We start from the raw sequence: 19,033 nt of genomic DNA, 5'->3' as shown, positions 1-19,033 counted from the left end.
AACACTGAAGACCAATATTTCAAATTAAAGATGACCCATATTTATCGTAATCTATTTTAATTAGGGTTAGGTTTGAGTTTCATCTGGATTCAATTTTTGGGTTTAAATTCGGGTTTAGTAAAGCTGAAACCCAACCACGAATCCGATAAATTATTGTTTTCATGTGATAAATGCTATATCATCTGATTTGTTTCTTTCTTCCAGTCATGTTACATATTCATGACAAATTGTAGATTTGAAATATTTTGTCTTCTTAATTAATAATGATGTAAAAAGAATATTATGTTCATGTGTAATTTATAATGTTATAAAAATAATACTGTGTTTGCATTTACACATGGTTAGTTATGGAAATATGCTTTGGGGATGGCCATTACCTAGTCCTTATGGAAATATGCTTCACCACCATGAAAATGTCACACATGCTCAGTTTGCATTTACAACTGCAGAGACTAAGACCTATATGACATGCTTTAGGTTGGGCTGTAATATACTCTTAAGTGCATGTGTTACATGTTTCTGGCGGGGTTTTGTCCGCTTTTGGTTATCTAAAACCCAATGGGTTCAAGAATGGTAATATTATTTTTAATCTTGCTGGATTTGAGTTCATAATTTCGGGTTTGAGGTTGAGTAAATATAAACCCGACTCGATCTATGTTGTTATTCCTACTATTGTGTTTTGTGTAATGGTTAACAAAATTCTATTGATAATTCTAAAGCAGAACTTTGTTGAAAACTAAGTTAGATGTCATGTAAAGCGTTCTAATGTGTACATTGCACTTAGAGTCTAAAGTACACATTAGGATCATTAACTAATAAATTCATAATTACGATAATATTAATTTTATGATATATCATACGTGCAGATATATTATTATGGGGTTCATATTCTCTATTCTTCCTTATAAATTGACATATTTAATAGATGAAGTTCATCCACCAAATGCAACAACCAAGCAAAAGCATGCAAGACACTCCTACAATAAGCCTGGCCAGATGCCCAAATTATCATGCCTAGGCTTGGCCATCATAGACAAGGAATATGCAACCAATTCACATCCACACATGAAACATATACTCAAGGATAAGATTGATCGAGAAGACAATGACTCAAGGTTGCATCTGCATCAAGACCATCCAAGCAAAGTTCACAATAAATAGAGCTTGGATTTAGAAAACAGGGCATAGTCACAAGCAAACTCTATTTTGGTTGTTTTAGCTATTTTAACACGTGTTTTATCATTCTGAAAGTTAGTTAAGTTTGTTTAAGTAGTTTAGGATTTCATCTTTGTATAAATATGTGCATACTCTTCATGATTCATCATTCAATTCAATTCAAATCACTTTATTCATTTTAATAGAAAAGAGTTTTCTATCTTCATTCTTCCATTGTTAGTTTCATTCAAAGAAATGTTATTCACTTCAATCATCTTCATATCAAGAAGCATCTTGATATTCTTTTAATATTGTCATATGGTGAATAAGTTATCTATATGTTAAAATATAGACTTAAACTATGCTTAAAAATATAATGACCATGGGGTGGTAATAACCATTGATTTCCTAATCAACAATCACAATTATGTACTTCAAATTTTAAATTACATATCAAACTTTGGGCGAGCACATCACACATCAAAGAATTTGTTTTTAATAATAAAAACCAAAACAACAGCTTAAAGTTGTCCTACTTTAAAAATGAAAGAAAACATGATTGTTTATTGAATAATTCATTATTATTGGCATCCTTATTCTCTTTGGTAGGTTTCAAATGCACGATGAATCGAATGCCGGTAGTTCTGAATAATTGATCGAAAGCAAGTCTATTATTGTAACAAAAAGGAGATATGAAAAGAGAAAGTCACTATAATAGAGTCCCTTTGAGTAAACAAAATATTGATATTATTAATGGGCAAACACATGTGATTGACTTCAAGCACAAACGATCAAACACTTCCACGTAATAACTAAACTAAACATTAATAAACATGTTGTGCATTGACTTATATCTCGGTAGACTTTATATTTGATTGCTCCTTTGTTTCCGACATAGCAAGAGACCTCAAATCATTAATTAAAGAGTCAAAATCAATGTAAGATGATCCTCCTTCCTCCACAGCCCTCCTAGCTTTCTCACCAAGTTCCTTTGCTCTTTTTCTCATTTGCTCTGCTTCTTCTCCAACCATAACCCTTTTCACAGCCTTCTCTATTGCATCTTTTTTCACAGGCTCTCTTCCTATAATTCCAATCCAAGTCTCAACTCCAACACCAACACCAATCTTAACTACATCACTCAAAAACTTAGCATTATAAAATTGTTCCCCATACATGGGCCAAGTCACCATTGGTAGCCCAGCACACACTCCTTCCAATGTTGAATTCCACCCACAATGAGTCACAAACCCACCAATAGCCTCATGCTCCAAAATCATAACTTGTGGGGCCCAACCCCTTATAATTAGGCCTTTACCTTCAATCCTCTCCTCAAACCCTTCAGGAAGCCACTCCAATTTCTCATCTTCACTTTTGGACCCTTTCTTCACAACCCAAATGAAGGGTTGACCAGAAGCTTCTAGACCCATTGCAATTTCTTTTAGCTGAACATCAGGGAAACTTGTCATGCTACCAAAACAAACATAAACAACAGAATTTGTTTCCTTGTTCTCAAGCCACTTCAAACATTCATGTCCATCAATAGCTGCTTCTCTTCCTCTAAGTGCTTTTTCTTCTCTGTCCCTTTTGCACAAAGAAACTGGACCCAAATGCCAAGCTCTTCTCCCAAGCTCATTTCTATAATGATCAGCATAAACTGGCTCCAACTCATAGAAGCTGTTAGCAATCACACCATAGCTTTTCACCTCAGAATCATTACTTTCTTCCAACAATTGACTAAAAACCTTGTCATGTTGAGGAACCTGTGGCAACTGCATTTTTGTGAGTGTTATTTCACCTGGGAGATTTGGAACCACAAAAGGTTCTGAGTAAGAAGAAACTTTGTCTTGAGGCTTGTATTGTCTCACACATGCCAAAACACATAAAGGGAAGAATCCTAAACCATGAAACACAATCCTAGGAATGTTGAATTTTGCAGCAGAATCAGTAGCCCATGGGAAAAACATGTCAGCAATTATACAATCTGGACGTTCTTCTTCTAACACTTTTTCTAATGGCTCCCTTAGAAGAAGAGTTGACTTCATGAACTTGATGAACTTGTCTGGGGCTAGTGCTGATTCAGAGTTTTCACACCCTTCTGGTAATCCAGTTTCTTCAGGTGAAGGGAATCTAATGGTTCTGATGTTTATGTTGGCTTTTCCAATGGTTCTAGAAATAAGTGGAACGTTGAGGTTGGTAGTGACTATGGTAGCCTTTGTTCCTCTATTAACAAAGACTCTGGCTAAATCAATGCATGGTATGATGTGGCCATTGGCTAGGAAAGGGAAGAAAAGTATGTGAAGATCATGATTCTTGTTACCCATTGTTATGGTATGGTGGGTTAAGGTTTGTCACAATTAGAGGGAAACGATGATGGGTATGGATTTGTAACACTTTCTCTAAGATTGTTGTGTTTATAGAAATTTCAATGGCTGGTTGTGTTTGCAGACGCGTTTTGCACGGGTTAATATTTTTATTTGTTTATAAATTTTTATATTACTTCATCTTTGTATCAGTTTAAATATTTATATCGTGGACCCAAATATGAAGGAGACTTATTTGCTTAACAGAGTATTGTTATCCTAAATTATATTTTATGAGTTGTTTCATACAAGAAAACATATTATTTTAATTAAAATATTAAATGTTTATAAAATATAAAATAAAACATGTAATTGGATAGAGTTCACGGTAGCATTAAACCTCTGAAATTAATTTTATGTAACTCAGCTATTTAGTAATTGTATTAGACCTTATTAATAAAATATTATATTTTGATTTAAGTATTATAATGTTTTTATTTTTTTATATTTTTTTCATAAACAGGGGCTAAGCACCCTAACCCAGAATACAAAGAAATCATACGAATGAGGTTACGGTGGAATTTAGTCTATTTTTGCTTTATTGTTTGCAGGACTTGGGAAATGGACAAAGCATGAGGTGCACGAGCTCATTAAATAAATATGAATTTGTGGAAGGAGGGTCTCTTATTCAGACCAATTAAATTGTATCATTTAATTAAATAGAAAAATTATAAATAAATAATTATATTACTTGGTATACTTTAATTGAATAGAGACGGAGAAATACAAAGTTTTTGGGACAAGTGATTTGGGTTGTTTGACCTAGTTTACAACATCATCAATTATGAAGTAAGATCACTTATCTCAAGAAACCTTGTTTTTGTCCAATCAAATCACAACAACTTGCCTGTATGATCTTTTTAATTAATTAAATAACATGTTACAATTGGGAGATACCATTGAAGACAGAAACAAAAGATCTTCATTCTTGGATTACTATTCACTTAGCATTTCCTTTAATAGAGTGAATATCCATATTGGGTGGACATATTCACCCTTAATTTGCTTGCTCATATTTGTTATTAAGAAAATACATTTGTAAACTAAAAAATTAAAAACATGATTGTTCACTGGAGTGTTTTAATGATATCGTTTGCATGTAGGTAATGGATTGAGATTTTTGGGATTAACGTAAGATAAAGACTTAATTGTCGTATATGTTACTGAAGTGTGTAAATATGATAATTTGGAGTGGCAACAGTCTTCTATGTGCATTTATTTTGTATTTGAAAATAAAAAACAATTTCATATTCACAAGTCTCATAGTATGGACAAATTATTCTTTTTCAGGATAATTTTTTGAAATGTTAGTGCTTATTTTGAACTATTTTGACATGTAAAGAAACAAAATAAATCTTCACTGTATCCAAATGTACAAAGCAAATAATAATAAAATCAACACAGAACTGATTTCTAATGTAGATTTCAAAGGATCTCAGTCTTGAAGTTATTAATTATACTGATCCCTAAATTATTATCTTAGCGTCTAAATATAATTAGTAGTTAGATTAATATCTAATGGAATCATTGGATGGATGAAATAAAAGAGAAAAGAATGAAATGGAAAGAACTAAAATGATGTTTTGTGATTTATGTGCAATTCACTTTGGGATGGAAAAAAGATATACATATACACCGACAGTATAAAGGTTTTTTTACACTTTCATCATTCACCAATGATTTTTAATCATCATTGACTTTTAAATAAAAGTACTATAAATGAATAATGGATGATGCATTAACTGTGTATAAATTGTCAATGCACACATTCTTCTCCACTCTAAAAGAAGGTTGAATTGGAAAAAAAGTATATTCACAATTTTTTGACACATGAGATGTGTTCAGAAGTTGGAAGGAGATACAATAAAAATGGACAAATATCTCATCCACTCCATTTTATTTTTTGGTGGTATTAAAAAATCACAATTCACATTTACCCTTTTTCAAACTCCGGAACATATGTAATGTGTCAAAAAATTGTGAATAGACTTCTTTTTCCAATTCACATTATTCTTCTTCTAAATGGAGGCGAGTCTGACTCGTCTAGGATGTGGGATAGAATGTCATGAGCATTGATTATACAATCCTGTGATGCATTTAGTCCTTAAGGTTAAGGATATATTTCGTGATACATTTGGTTCTGCAAATATGGGGTGTGTGAAAATTGAAACACAGAGGGTTCCTTTTCTTTTTTCTTTTATAGTCTAACAGTTTATGTTTCTTTTAGTAGAGGAGTAAAATAAAGTTAATGTTTTCACATACAATGTATGTGTACCAGTTGCCCTATTCTCAAATTGTATTCATCCTCTGCCAGCATGGGAACCCAATAAGCAGACCTAACACCATGTCGACTCAACCTTAAGACATTAGGTTTATAGACTCTTCACCATCAACTTATTAGGAATTCAAATTACACACTTAACTAATGCGAGACTTCAACAAATTCACATTTTCACTCCAACATCCACCCTAGTTATACACGCCATACTTGATAAACTAACAAGCTAAGCAATTTACATACAATGTGTTTATAATACAATGCACAAAATGATCTATTCCAATATCACAAGTGTCAGACTTAACAGATCCTACATAGAGAATAACTGGATACTATATTGCCTCCTAGCTCTCATCAACCTGGTGCACAGAAACTATCATGAGGAAGAAATCAATAGACCATTTCCCTATTGTGTTATTAACCCACCAGTTAAAAGAGCTAAGGAGGCCAACAAAAGTTGCCTTCAGTTCCTATTTTGGCCTAAAACGTATGCATCCGTAACAATCTAAATATCTATCAGATGTTGACTACATACATAGCTCATGATATAGATTATACTATGCTGACTTTCACAAGCAGAACCTGTAAGCAAAGATGTTTGAACATACTATGTGGACTTCTCACCACTCGCCAGCACGTTTTGACAGAAGAGCTGCTTTCACAATATTTCCCCTAGTAATAAGTCCAACCTTGCAATGATGTATGAAAAAATTAATCAGTAAAAGTCACTAATTTAAGAAACACACAAATTGAACTATGTTAGAGGGAGCAGTTGATCCTCTTACCAGCTTTCCATTATCATCTACCACAGGAAGTCGACGGTATTTTGTTTCTAGCAACAGCCTATATAACAAGAAGTAAGGGTGTCAGGCATCAGGTAGTCGACATTTGCAACCTAGATTGCTAAAATATGATGGCTTTGAAATTTATGAATCTTCCATGGAAACAGGTTAATTGAATGGTTGCCTGATGCAAGTAAGAAACTATTAAATCGTTAACAAAATAATTGAAAATTCAATGCCATTGAATATGTATGCAAAATCAGTACCTGGCAGCATCTTCCAGACTAGTCCATTCATGAACAACAAGTGGAGTTGGTGTCATTAAGTCACCAACAACTTTTCCATTAGTCTTACTTAGAAGCTTCTGTATCTCGTTGAATGTCTGCCAAGCAAACAATAATCAGAGCTAGAGATGTAAAGCAAATAGTAAGAATACAGTCTAGATGATCAATGCTCTATCAGGAAGAAGCTCAATTTCAGTAATTCCTGACAAGGCGAGTGCTTTGAGGATCATGTCCAGACACAGAATCATTGCAAAATTTCAATGACGATGTTGCAAGTAAGAAAACCAGTTAAGTATAACGGAAAAAGAAAGGTATGGCTATATCTCAACAACATTCAAACCAATTAGTGGGTCATAGTAAGCTTGACTCTGGCATTCTTATGGTAAACACAGCTCATCCACATGATACTTCAGGTAAAAGTTCATTTATATCCTATGACTGGAGTGCTAGGAGATTCATTACACTGAAACAAGACATTCTGTCTTGACTCAAACTTCAATAAAAATTGCTTCTCTTTCAAATCAGTATTCCTTTTTTTATGATTTTATCATAAATATTATCTACTTGTTAACCACAAGAGACAGATAGTGAAATTTAGATTTTAGACAAGGTATTGGAATTAGTGAAAACCAATTTGTACCACAACTGAAGGTCAGGCAGAGTTCAAAGGAACAAACATAAAAAATAAAAAGTTATGTTGCAACAGAATTTGTTACAGAGGATGAGTATTATTTTAGTGTAATTGTCATCACTCATCGGAAATCCAAGATAAGATGATATACCCTGCCCTGAGAGAAATATATTAAGCAGATAAAATCTCAAAATGCATAAAAATAGAGGTTTGCTTTCAAGTATTTATGTATTCGTTCATGCATGCCTAAGTTAGATTTTAGCCAACCTACATAAAAGGCCAAGGCAATCAAATGAAAAATGAAATCCCACTATTAGGTAAAGAATTGTATGTGGGTGTTGATGAATTATTAAGTATTACATAGTTCATCCAAAGTTCAAACCAAAGTTTGAGCATCATCATTGATGACCATATAATGGTCCCACATCAAATTATAAACCATATAAACATCTTATAGCACCATTCTGCATCAACTACACCGGAGTAGATCAACACCAAATCTATTGAATAGTTACAAGAATTCATGTAGTAGTTCAACAAATGCTAATAAAATAACACCCAAGAAGCAGAACATATTGTATCCAAAAACGACCAAAACAGCAGTACATAAAACGGTTACACCTTACACATACCTTCCAAGAACTATCAACATTGGGGAACAAGTTAGCATCGTTTTGAGTACCTCCTAAAAGCCAAACATTTAGTTAGTAAAATCTTTGCAATAGTATGCTGAGAACTTGTGCCACAACTTTATCACATTAATAGAATTTAAAAAGGTTGGAATTGGGGGAAAGCAGAAAAACTAAGTTCAAACACTCACCTCAACTCACTTACCAGGAAGGACAATAGGGAACTACTATATCTTTCTGCCTAGCATATACAAGGGCATAAAACATATGAATACCTTCAAACTTTCAACAATAACAGGACAAGTTTTGATGACTATAAAATCTAACCATTCCCATCAACCCAGGGGTAGAACTGGAAAGTTTTAGGCGGGGGTGCTAATACTTGCTCAGATATACGCAAGAGAACTTTCAAAGGGGGCTGATTTAATCTATTCGAGATGACTTATTTTAAAAATTATGCATAAAAATGAAGGAAATAAGTTTTGTTTGGGGGATTGCGACCACTCATCTGTAGTTCCACCCCGGCATTAATCTACATGTGTGTTGAATTACTTTGGTAATAGAAATGGACAGACATTGTTGTTACTTTAGAAGTAAACATAGTAGGATAATATACTATGTGCAATTCTGTATTCATGGTGTTTGTGGTATACCTGATATTGAATCGATTGCTAACAAGTCATAATCTGAAACAACTCCAACCTGCAGCAAAATTTTATCCCAAAAAAATCACAAATGGTGAATTGAAAGAATAAAGTCGCAACCTTTGTAGTAATTGCATTATGGGCAAATACAGTGAAATCATGAAACATTGAAACCAAACCGGCCCAAAATATGAGGTGAAGTGAATCAAACAATTACCAGATTCCAGTCATCATCAATTACCGGAAGACCACTTATTCGGTTGTTCACAATAGCCTCCAAAGCTGAAACAAAAACCAGAGGTAAATCTACATCATAATAATAATAATAACAAAACATGAAAAGAAGACAAAGATGGAAGATAAAAACAGAGAAAGAGAGAAAGGAGTGAGTTTGAGGGGTTACCTTCATGAACGGTGGTGGTGGTTTTGGCAACATGTAAATTTTGCTTCTTTGTCATGAAATCAGAAACTGTATAAGTTCCATTCTCGCGCTGAGGAGAGAATAATAAAACAAAGAACGGAACAGGTATAAGAAAACAGAAAAAGAAACACAAAGAAGGTTGATCCAATGAGCAAGAAGACTCACCGGAACGGAATTGATGGTTGAGCCTGAAGCACGAGTCGCCACGTTGCAGAATCCAACGGAGAGCGTTGAACACCGTTGTTTCGTGATAGCGTGAGAAGATAGAGGAGAATGGCGTTGTGGAAAAAGGAGAGGGGTAGAAAAGGTGCGAAATGGAGCAGCAGAAAAAATGTTGATCAAATTTATTGAACTCATTTCTAGTATTTTGCTTTCTTTCTTTATTAAGAAAATGGCTTCTCTTCTTCCTTTTCTTCTAAGTTTGAAGGTGAAGAACGAAAAAGGATCAGAGATCCAATAGTGAGTGGGGAAGTAATGATAATGGCGCTCTCTCTTTCTATAAAATCTTTGTGGAATGAAAATAAATTATTAATAATTGGGGAAGTGTATTAATAAATTTAAAATAGAGAAAGAAAAAAGAAACGGTTGAATGAAAAGGAGACGTGGAAGCGTGGGACTATACTTTTCTTTTGAAGGCGGTGGAATGAGAAGTTGAAAAAGTTGACACTTGAAGTCTTAAACAACAGTCGGCGTCGGGCTTCTAATAGAGCCTGCGCCAGTCTCACGCGACACCTTCTAAATTTGAAATCAAAATATTAGTTCAACTAATTTCCAATATATCAACAATGGGCACCGATAACCAGAAAAATAAACAATGGGCACCAACAGAAATGAGTAGTAGCTATAGGGGTCCGTTTTTCTTTTACTTTTATTAGGATGTACCGATACTAGTACTCAATGAGGTTAACCTGAAACAAGAACACTTTTTTTCTGAGTTTCTTTTTTGACATTTTGTACATGTTAGTATAGAAAGAAAAAAAACATTGTTTGAAGAAGGGATCCATTTTCTACCTGTTATCCATTCTAAGAAAATTTAATGGTTTAAATTAGATTCTAACTATCAATTTTAGAGAAATCAAATTGTTTGAATATATACTCTATAGTACCAAATTTAGTCCCACAAATTTAAAAATCCAATTTCAATAAATATGTTTCTAACAAGAGTATTCAAATACCTAATTTATGTGATTAACACTTATTAAAAAATATAATCTTATGCATGGAGATAATTAGTTTTTATTTATTGAGTGAGGCTTATGTCATTAGTTATACCAAAAAATAGTTGTCATGAACAAATTTTTAAATTTAATTTGCTTTTCAAATATTAAAGTGCTGAAAATTCATCAAATCAAAATATTCACCATCACATCTTTAATGATTTAAATCATTCTTATTAATGAGAAAAACTTGTATCAAGATGTATATGACACATTATATTTAGAAGCAAATGTATTTATATTTTTATACTATCATTATAATTAAATTTTTAATATGTTACCAATATTTTATTAGTTATCTCTACATACATGTATCTCCAAATAAATATTTCTCTCTCTTCAATTGTATTACATTGACTAGTTGGATACTGTAATTATTTTCATGGACATTAAAATAATTTTATACATTTAATGAGTATTTCCAAACACTAGTATCACTAAACTCGTATCTTGTTGTATATATTGTAGTTTTGAAGAACACTTTTTAAAATATGAGGTACTCATTTATGACAAGTGCCAATACGTGTGTGAATTTTACTACGGATTCTCATAAGTAGGAGTATTTTTTCATATAATAATAATATAAATAAACAATGAGAAAATTTGAACATGTAATTAAGAAATAATTTGCATATAGTTGGAAGACCGGTTTAATTATTATATGCTTGATTTTTCTTAACTAATGTTTCGAGTTTGAGTTTTGTGGATGGAAAAAATGTCCGTTTTGAAAGTTAACTCCACATACATATGGATATCTCTGGTTCAGACATGATTGCCTCAAGTGCAAGGATACATGTGGGAAACAAAAAAATATATATTGCATTATTGTTTTGTGTTTATGAAATTTGATTTATGATATTTATAGCATTACAACTTTAATTTTAGGTGCTTGATTTGATTACAATTATTTTATATTAGCGTGTCGCAGTTACTCTGTGTCTACCGACTCGCATTGTTATTTTTTAGTATTGCACAATTAATTTTATATATTTTAGTTTAGAGAATTATATCATATTTCGTACACAATATTATAATTTTTTGATAAAATATAAAAAAAATTGTGATATTATTAAAAACTACATAAATAACTTGATATATTTAGTGGATGTAATTTCCTCTAACTTCCATTTATATTTTTATTGTATAGAACAATATTGTAATAATTATTAATTATAAGGGTAAAATAGATAAGTGAAAATCATGTCATGTAGCTAGTTATAATATGTTTCGACTATATATATATATATATATATATATATATATATATATATATAAATATAGATAGAAAGTTAATAAAGATGTAAGAATTTGCCTAAGTTAGTTCTAGTGGATATTTTTCATTAAAATATCCCCACAAATTCTAATTCTTCTGATGTTTGTCATTATAAATAAAAGATTGGTTAACATCTATCTAAATTCAATTATTGCATGTATGTTTTTTTGTTGTTAGCATTTTTTATGTTTAGGAGGAATATAAAATAGAAGAAAATATTACACCCTACTAAGTAAATTCAAATTAGTTATCAACATTATGTTAATCTAATAATACAAGGTCATGTAAGATTCTTAGACATATTAAAAGTGAACAATTCAATTTTTGTGAACGATATTTATTGGAATGAACAATTATATACCTTAAAAAGATCAAATAATTAATTCCTTATCCATAAGGGTGATAAATAGCATGACAGTATAAAAAAAATTCAAATTAATTTTTCATTTGGTAATGGTACAAAGTCAATGGATCATTACTTAGTGATGTTTTTATTTCTTTACCCATATGGCTTGAGCTTGTCTATGGGGAATTGTTTAGTAAGCGCAGTGCAGTAAATTAATCAGCACACGGTTTGGATATTTTCCCTGGCATATAAATGTGGATAGAAAAAGGGTTGTTTGTAATCAACTTAATTTATAAAAACCAACAAAACTGGTAAGTAGTGAGAGGCCACGTTAAGTTTTCAATTTTAAAGGTTGGTTTCACTAGAAATAAAAACTTATAAATCAAGAAAAAGTAAAAAGAAATATATTTAAAAATAATGATTGATTATTTTGGTTTATGTTTTTATATAGATTATAATCAATTATGATCAAAATCTGAAATACAATATATATAAGAATCACATATTCCTAGTGGGCCACCGTTTTCACTTCCAATCTTCCCTCTACTTTACCTAAATCTACCGCTCCCGCTTACATCACCCTCACATCACCGCTCCTGGCCCCACACCCTGCCTCATCCAACGGCTCAGATCTCATCGTTAGATTTTGTTAGGGTTTCCTTAACCACGTTAGTCACCACCCACCACCATTACTATATAGTCTTCCTCCCCACTCTCGTTTCAATTCTCCGTTTTATCGCTCACGCGCCGCCCGGTTGTCTCCGGCAGCCACCCTTTATCCTTCTCGCTTTTATCATCATATTTATTACTTTCCCTTCCCTCTCCTCACCTTTTTCCACCAAAATAAGAAAAAAAATAAAAAAACAAAAAAAAACAATATTTTCTCCAAGTTTCTGTTTTTGTTTTCGTCACTCGTATCTAAACTACCTAATTCCGTGTCTATCTCGTTTTTCTGTTTTTTAATCGTTCTCAATAACGAGGGGAGAGGGAAGAGAAAAAAAAAACAGAAAAAAGTAAAATCTCAAAAAATTAAAATAGGAATTTAGATTATTAGTACTATGGCTCAGGTTCAGGTTCAGCCTCAGAATGCGATGCAGGGTGGTCCTAACGGTGCTGCCAATGGTGGGAACCAGTTTGTGCCCACATCGCTTTACGTCGGAGATCTTGACCCGAACGTCACCGATTCGCAGCTCTATGACCTTTTCAACCAGTTGGGTCAGGTCGTGTCTGTTAGGGTTTGTAGGGACTTAACCACTGGGAGATCCCTTGGTTACGGTTACGTTAACTACAGCAATCCCCAAGATGGTTAGTTTTTTCCTTTCTCTTATTATGAAGTGGATCTAATGAAAGTTTTAATCTTGTTTATAAATTAATGATTTTCAATGCATGGTTAATCTATGTTTTTTTTACAGTAATTTCATTTGTAAGTCTTGGTTAAATCATTGTTTTTGTGTGTGTTAATTCCTTGGTGAGAGATTCATGATAGCTATTAGTTTTTGTGTACTGCTTTGCTCTGGTGAAATTGAAAACCTAGAAACAACTGAAGGAGGATTGAATGACATATTTACTATATGATGATATGTTGACAATGCTTGTTATCTTAACTGATACATTATGTTTTTTAATTTCTTTTTTATGCGAGAATGGGCTTTTATTATTGCTGCTCATCAAGCATTTCTGTTATTGATGTTGATATGTTTTATTTATAAAATATAAATGTTGATGTGCTTGTTGCAAATAGACATACATGGTGAAATGTGCATTGTGAATTTAGTTCACTGTAAAAGACGAAAACTTTGCATGTTTTTTCCCTTGTGTAAGCAAAACGTTACATGTTTTTTCCTTGGGTTAACGAAACTTTGCACGCTGTTTTCAAAGCAATGCTTTTCGTCAACTGTTCTGATGTTTGATTCTTCAGAGAGGGATATCATGTTGACTTTTTACTGCCTTTTCTGTAATATGAAAAATATAGCCAAGATATATCCTATGTTTGGTAGACCTTCCTTTTTTCTTCTCATTTTTTGTATTATAAGGTTTTTTTATAATCTAAGCTTGTTTGGGTAACTAGTTTATATTTATAAAGAAGCTTTTTACAAAGCTTCAAATAGGATGAGTTGTTTTTTCAAGATTGTAATCATAGATAAGTATAATCATAATCTAATTTCTCTGGCTATACCAAAAACTTGCTCGAACAACTGGACGAATTAATGTAAACTTGGCATTTTTCATGTGTGAGAGGAATGCTTATTTGGAAGAGTGAGCTGTAGTAGGATAGTAGCTTATGCAATAAATGCAGTATCTCATGGTAGCAACTAGCAACAAATCTTGATGAATGATGTAGGGTAACTGCGGGGTTGCCATGTTCTTCAGTTGGTGGCTTTTTAGCAATAATGAGAATTTGAGACTAGTTTTATACTTCAAAGTTACCTAAAAGCCAGCCTTGCAAATTCTGCTTACCAGAAAGTCCTGGATGGTGTATCGCAGGAGACCTGAACAAACACTCAGCATACTTAACTTTATTACAAATGTGAAACATGTGCCATTTTGCTTCTGTAATTTGTAGCCTAAGCCTGGTTGTGGTTCTTGGTTGAGTTCCAAACTATGAAGTAGTCAAGTTTTCTGCGGACAAGTCACTAAGGTCACATCATTTCATATAATATAATGTGAAATTGGTATGTAATGAGAAATTAGTGGCCAGAAATCAGTTATTTACCCTTAAAAAGGTACCAAAACTGACCTATACATCTCTGCGAAATCCTAAGTCCTCTAATGCTACATGGTTTGCCACAGGAACTAATAAGCATTGTATTTTGAACTGAAGCAGGATGTGAAGTTCATTATTAAAATATTTCAGGGATGATTTGTGTTCTTCATTGTTATCCATCTGATATTTATTGACTTTATACATTATTAGGTGTGGTTTGAAGAGTTACTATGTCATGAAAACTTCATTTAATGTGATACTATTACTTACTAATCTAATTAGTTTTTCTACTCATTGATCTGATCTTCACTTATGGTTTTCTAGACGTGAGTAATAGACTGATAGTTCAATAGTTTTATGATGTTGTTGTAGATTTTTCTCTATGTTTGATTCCCTCTTTTTTACTTGCTGTTAGTAAGATAGTTGCTACATGTTTACAGCTGCCAGATCATTGGATGTTCTGAATTTCACTCCTCTCAATAACAAGCCTATCCGCATCATGTATTCTCACCGTGATCCCAGTGTCCGTAAAAGTGGAGCTGGAAATATTTTTATTAAGGTATGCATTTCTTGGTTCTTCCTCATTGTTTGATTGTGGAGTCCTGCCGAAAGTTGCTGGTTCTGACTTGCCATTTGTTCTCTTACAAATTTGTGGGTTATTGCAGAATTTGGACAGAGCAATTGACCACAAGGCATTACATGATACATTCTCTTCATTTGGGAGCATCCTTTCTTGCAAGGTTTCTACAGATTCATCTGGTAATTCAAAAGGCTACGGCTTTGTACAATTTGATAATGCAGAATCTGCCGAAAAAGCCATTGAGAAGCTGAATGGTATGCTGCTGAATGATAAACAAGTTTTTGTGGGACCCTTCCTTCGCAAGCAAGAGAGAGAAGGTTCAGCTGACAAGGCAAAATTCAACAATGTTTTTGTAAAGAACCTATCTGAATCAACCACTGATGATGAACTGAAGAAGGTTTTTGGTGAGTTTGGACCAATTACCAGTGCTGTTGTGATGAGGGATGAGGATGGGAAATCAAAGTGCTTTGGATTTGTGAACTTTGAGAATACTGATGATGCTGCTCGGGCTGTTGAGGCTCTGAATGGCAAAAAGTTTGATGACAAAGAGTGGTATGTTGGAAAAGCTCAGAAGAAATCTGAAAGGGAGCATGAATTGAAACTTAAATTTGAGCAGAACATGAAAGAAGCTGCTGATAAATATCAAGGGGCAAACTTGTATGTCAAAAATTTAGATGATAGCATTGGTGATGAAAAACTTAAGGAGCTGTTCTCCCCTTTTGGTACCATTACCTCTTGCAAGGTGCGTAGTATAATTGCCTCCCTATTAAATGTTTGTAACTGTATATTTCTCTAGATTATATTTTTTTTTACTTGAAAGGTTATGAGAGACCCCAGTGGCATAAGTCGAGGATCAGGATTTGTTGCATTCTCAACCCCTGAGGAGGCATCTAGAGCTGTAAGTATTTGTCCTTTCTCGTTGAAAATAATTGGTATTTTTGTTTTGGTTAAAAAATGAAAATAAAAATTTTCCTTCACCATATGGTAGCTTTTGGAGATGAATGGCAAAATGGTGGTAAGCAAACCTCTATATGTGACTCTGGCACAAAGGAAAGAAGATAGAAGAGCTAGACTGCAGGTATGTAGGTGGAATTATGTATCACTGATGCAGAATTAAATTTTTGTTGTCTTATGTGTCTTCCTAGCACCTGCGGAAATATGCATCCACTACACACAAGCCTTGTTCTGTCACTTTCTTTCATTTATCTTAATATGTAATAATTATTGTAATTGGATCTGATTGTTGATTATCATAAGGGAAGTATAATAGTTTTTTCTCCATCAATTATATATACTTTGTACTGTCCTACTGTTATTTGGGATTCTAAACATGTGATATGGTGATGCTGTGTGTCTTGCTTCATTATCAATGCAACAAGTATTAGCTCTGTCTTGTATTTTGTTGTCGAGTCCTGGTGAATATATAGAGGTTTATACATTGGACTCATTTACTGTATACAGGCTCAATTTGCCCAGATGCGCCCTCTTACAATGTCACCATCTGTTGCTCCTCGTGTGCCAATGTACCCCCCTGGTGGTCCAGGTATTGGTCAACAGATATTTTATGGTCAAGGCCCTCCTGCCATGATTCATTCCCAGGTAAACCCTTCTATTGTGTATCTACTAGGACTTCATTTATTGATATCGTGAATGAATTGTAACTTTATTCCTCTGATTATGTTCTTTTGTCATCATCATTGAGTAACTTCATCATCAGTCTCTCTTTTTACCTTGAAAATTGTCAGCCTGGATTTGGGTATCAACAACAACTTGTGCCTGGTATGAGGCCTGCTGGGGCTCCGGTTCCAAATTTCTTTATGCCAATGGTTCAGCAGGGACAACAAGGGCAGCGTCCTGGTGGAAGACGTGCAGGTGGTGTTCAGCAGTCCCAGCAGACGGTTCCTCTTATGCCACAGCAGGTTGTTTAAGTTCCATCTTGTGTTCATGTGTTTTTCGGATCATCTTATCCTATTTGGAACACTGACCTCATTATATTTGGATTGGCAGATGCTTCCTCGAGGACGTATGTATCGCTATCCTCCTCCTGGTAGGGGCATTCCTGAAGTTCCCATGCCTGGAGTTGCCGGAGGCATGTTTCCTGTTCCATATGATGTGGCTGGGATTCCTATGCGTGACGCAGGACTTTCCCAGCAAATTCCTATTGGAGCTTTAGCTTCTGCTCTGGCTAATGCTTCTGCCGAGCAGCAGAGGACGGTATGCTTTTCCACTTTAATGTTTTACAATGTTAAATTATTTCCATTAAATTCAGATGTGCAGCTTCATTTATCGTGCGTGTGCTGGGTCTTGTATTTGTAGATGCTGGGTGAGAATCTCTACCCACTTGTGGAGCAGTTGGAGGCTGATAATGCTGCCAAGGTGACTGGCATGCTTCTGGAGATGGACCAGACTGAAGTCTTGCACTTGCTCGAGTCACCGGATGCCCTGAAAGCAAAGGTGGCTGAGGCGATAGACGTCCTAAGGAATGTGGCACAGCAGCAGCAGGCTGGCAGTGCGGCTGATCAGCTGTCTTCATTATCAATCAATGACAACCTTGTTTCTTGAGTTCTTTATGTTTTGAGATTACTTCTTGGTGATTATGGATTGTTGTTTTCGGCGCTGGGTTTAATCCAGTTTTTAGGTTGAGCTTGTTTCATTAGATTTAGACACTTCTGGTTGGTTTATCCTGCATCAGTTTCCTTCAGTTGATTTAATTATGCTTTGAATTTGGTACTTGGGATAATTTCTTGTCATGCTTGTCTGTTTGACTGCATTGATTTTTGTGTTTGCCGAATAAATGTGCTGCTCTGGTGGAGTTTGATTTTTAGTGAAGGGAGTTTCTTGATTTGACAAAGTCAATGCTATCATGCTAATAAAACTCAAGGGTTCAGGCTAACTGACATGAGTGTCAAGCCGAAAATGTAGGTGAATCTGTTATGGACTAAGAATAAATTGACTCAGTCTAAAAAACTCGATTGGCCCTGAAGAATGAAGTTCCATAAACGGGAAAAAATTTATCAATCATTTCTTCTCCAAAACAGTTATTAAATTTTGATATACTAAATTAGTATGTCAAAATTTAGTAAATGGTTATTTTGAAACATAATTATTAAATTTTTCTCCAAAACCTAGTTATAATTTTGATATACTAAATTAGTATTACTAATAACAAAATTGTGTTTTCAAATTAAACTTAGAATTAGAACATCTGTAGCAAGGTTTCAAACTAAATTTGGCACTAGAAAATTTGTACATGGTTGCAAAGTGTTAAAGGTCGTTTTGTAAACATAAGAAAATTGCATGGATAAATAGAAAAAAAAACATATGTAGCCAAAAATTTGCCTGTCACCTAATGCAGCAGTTAAGACTCCATCAAGTTCTTTTTATCTCATCTTCTATGTACTCAGAAGTCAGAATCAAGTGCCGAGTCATGTACCCCAAAAAAGAATCAAGTGCTGATTTAAAGCAATCAAACTTGTGGAAGAATTCATATGTAGCAAAATCATTATATCATTAATAATCTAACTATTACGCTTAATTATTCTTTACATGTATATGGCTTGTTGTGAATTGTTACATCAGGTCAATTGAAAAAATAATACTGAACTATAAGATGAGGAATGTCTATTTGCAACTGTATTGCAGGAGTCGGCATTATACTGAACTATTAGATGACGTTTTACATAATGATTGAATAATAAATGGTACATTGACTTATAAACTAATTTTATA

At 33.7% G+C, this 19,033-nt stretch overlaps 3 protein-coding genes across 4 annotated transcripts; 1 reads left to right on the top strand and 2 right to left on the bottom strand.

Moving 5' to 3' along the window:
- On the bottom strand, window positions 1,884-3,555 carry LOC109349457 (UDP-glucose flavonoid 3-O-glucosyltransferase 7-like). The gene is made up of 2 exons (XM_019590262.1): window positions 2,051-3,555; window positions 1,884-1,984 (listed from the first exon to the last, which is right to left on the bottom strand). The coding sequence occupies exons 1-2, from the start codon at window positions 3,474-3,476 to the stop codon at window positions 1,980-1,982; spliced, it is 1,431 nt and encodes a 476-aa protein (XP_019445807.1). The 5' UTR covers window positions 3,477-3,555; the 3' UTR covers window positions 1,884-1,979.
- Window positions 6,200-9,921, bottom strand: LOC109349461 (CBS domain-containing protein CBSX2, chloroplastic-like). Of its 2 annotated transcripts, none has more exons than XM_019590268.1 (8): window positions 9,350-9,921; window positions 9,167-9,254; window positions 8,981-9,045; window positions 8,773-8,821; window positions 8,123-8,172; window positions 6,842-6,957; window positions 6,579-6,636; window positions 6,200-6,482 (listed from the first exon to the last, which is right to left on the bottom strand). In XM_019590268.1, exons 1-8 carry the CDS (start codon window positions 9,539-9,541, stop codon window positions 6,414-6,416), a joined length of 687 nt encoding a protein of 228 aa, XP_019445813.1. In that variant the 5' UTR covers window positions 9,542-9,921; the 3' UTR covers window positions 6,200-6,413. The 2 variants fall into 2 exon arrangements, with proteins under 2 accessions (XP_019445813.1, XP_019445812.1); XM_019590267.1 differs by having other exon boundaries at window positions 8,123-8,175; window positions 9,350-9,914.
- On the top strand, window positions 13,079-18,087 carry LOC109349456 (polyadenylate-binding protein 2-like). The gene is made up of 9 exons (XM_019590261.1): window positions 13,079-13,325; window positions 15,165-15,283; window positions 15,390-16,046; window positions 16,125-16,202; window positions 16,293-16,382; window positions 16,766-16,903; window positions 17,050-17,223; window positions 17,312-17,518; window positions 17,621-18,087. Exons 1-9 carry the CDS (start codon window positions 13,079-13,081, stop codon window positions 17,864-17,866), a joined length of 1,956 nt encoding a protein of 651 aa, XP_019445806.1. The 3' UTR covers window positions 17,867-18,087.

The sequence above is a fragment of the Lupinus angustifolius genome, chromosome LG06 (assembly GCF_001865875.1).
Source record: "Lupinus angustifolius cultivar Tanjil chromosome LG06, LupAngTanjil_v1.0, whole genome shotgun sequence".
NCBI classification, from domain to species: Eukaryota; Viridiplantae; Streptophyta; class Magnoliopsida; order Fabales; family Fabaceae; genus Lupinus; species Lupinus angustifolius.
This window is presented reverse-complemented; position numbering and strand designations above follow the sequence as displayed.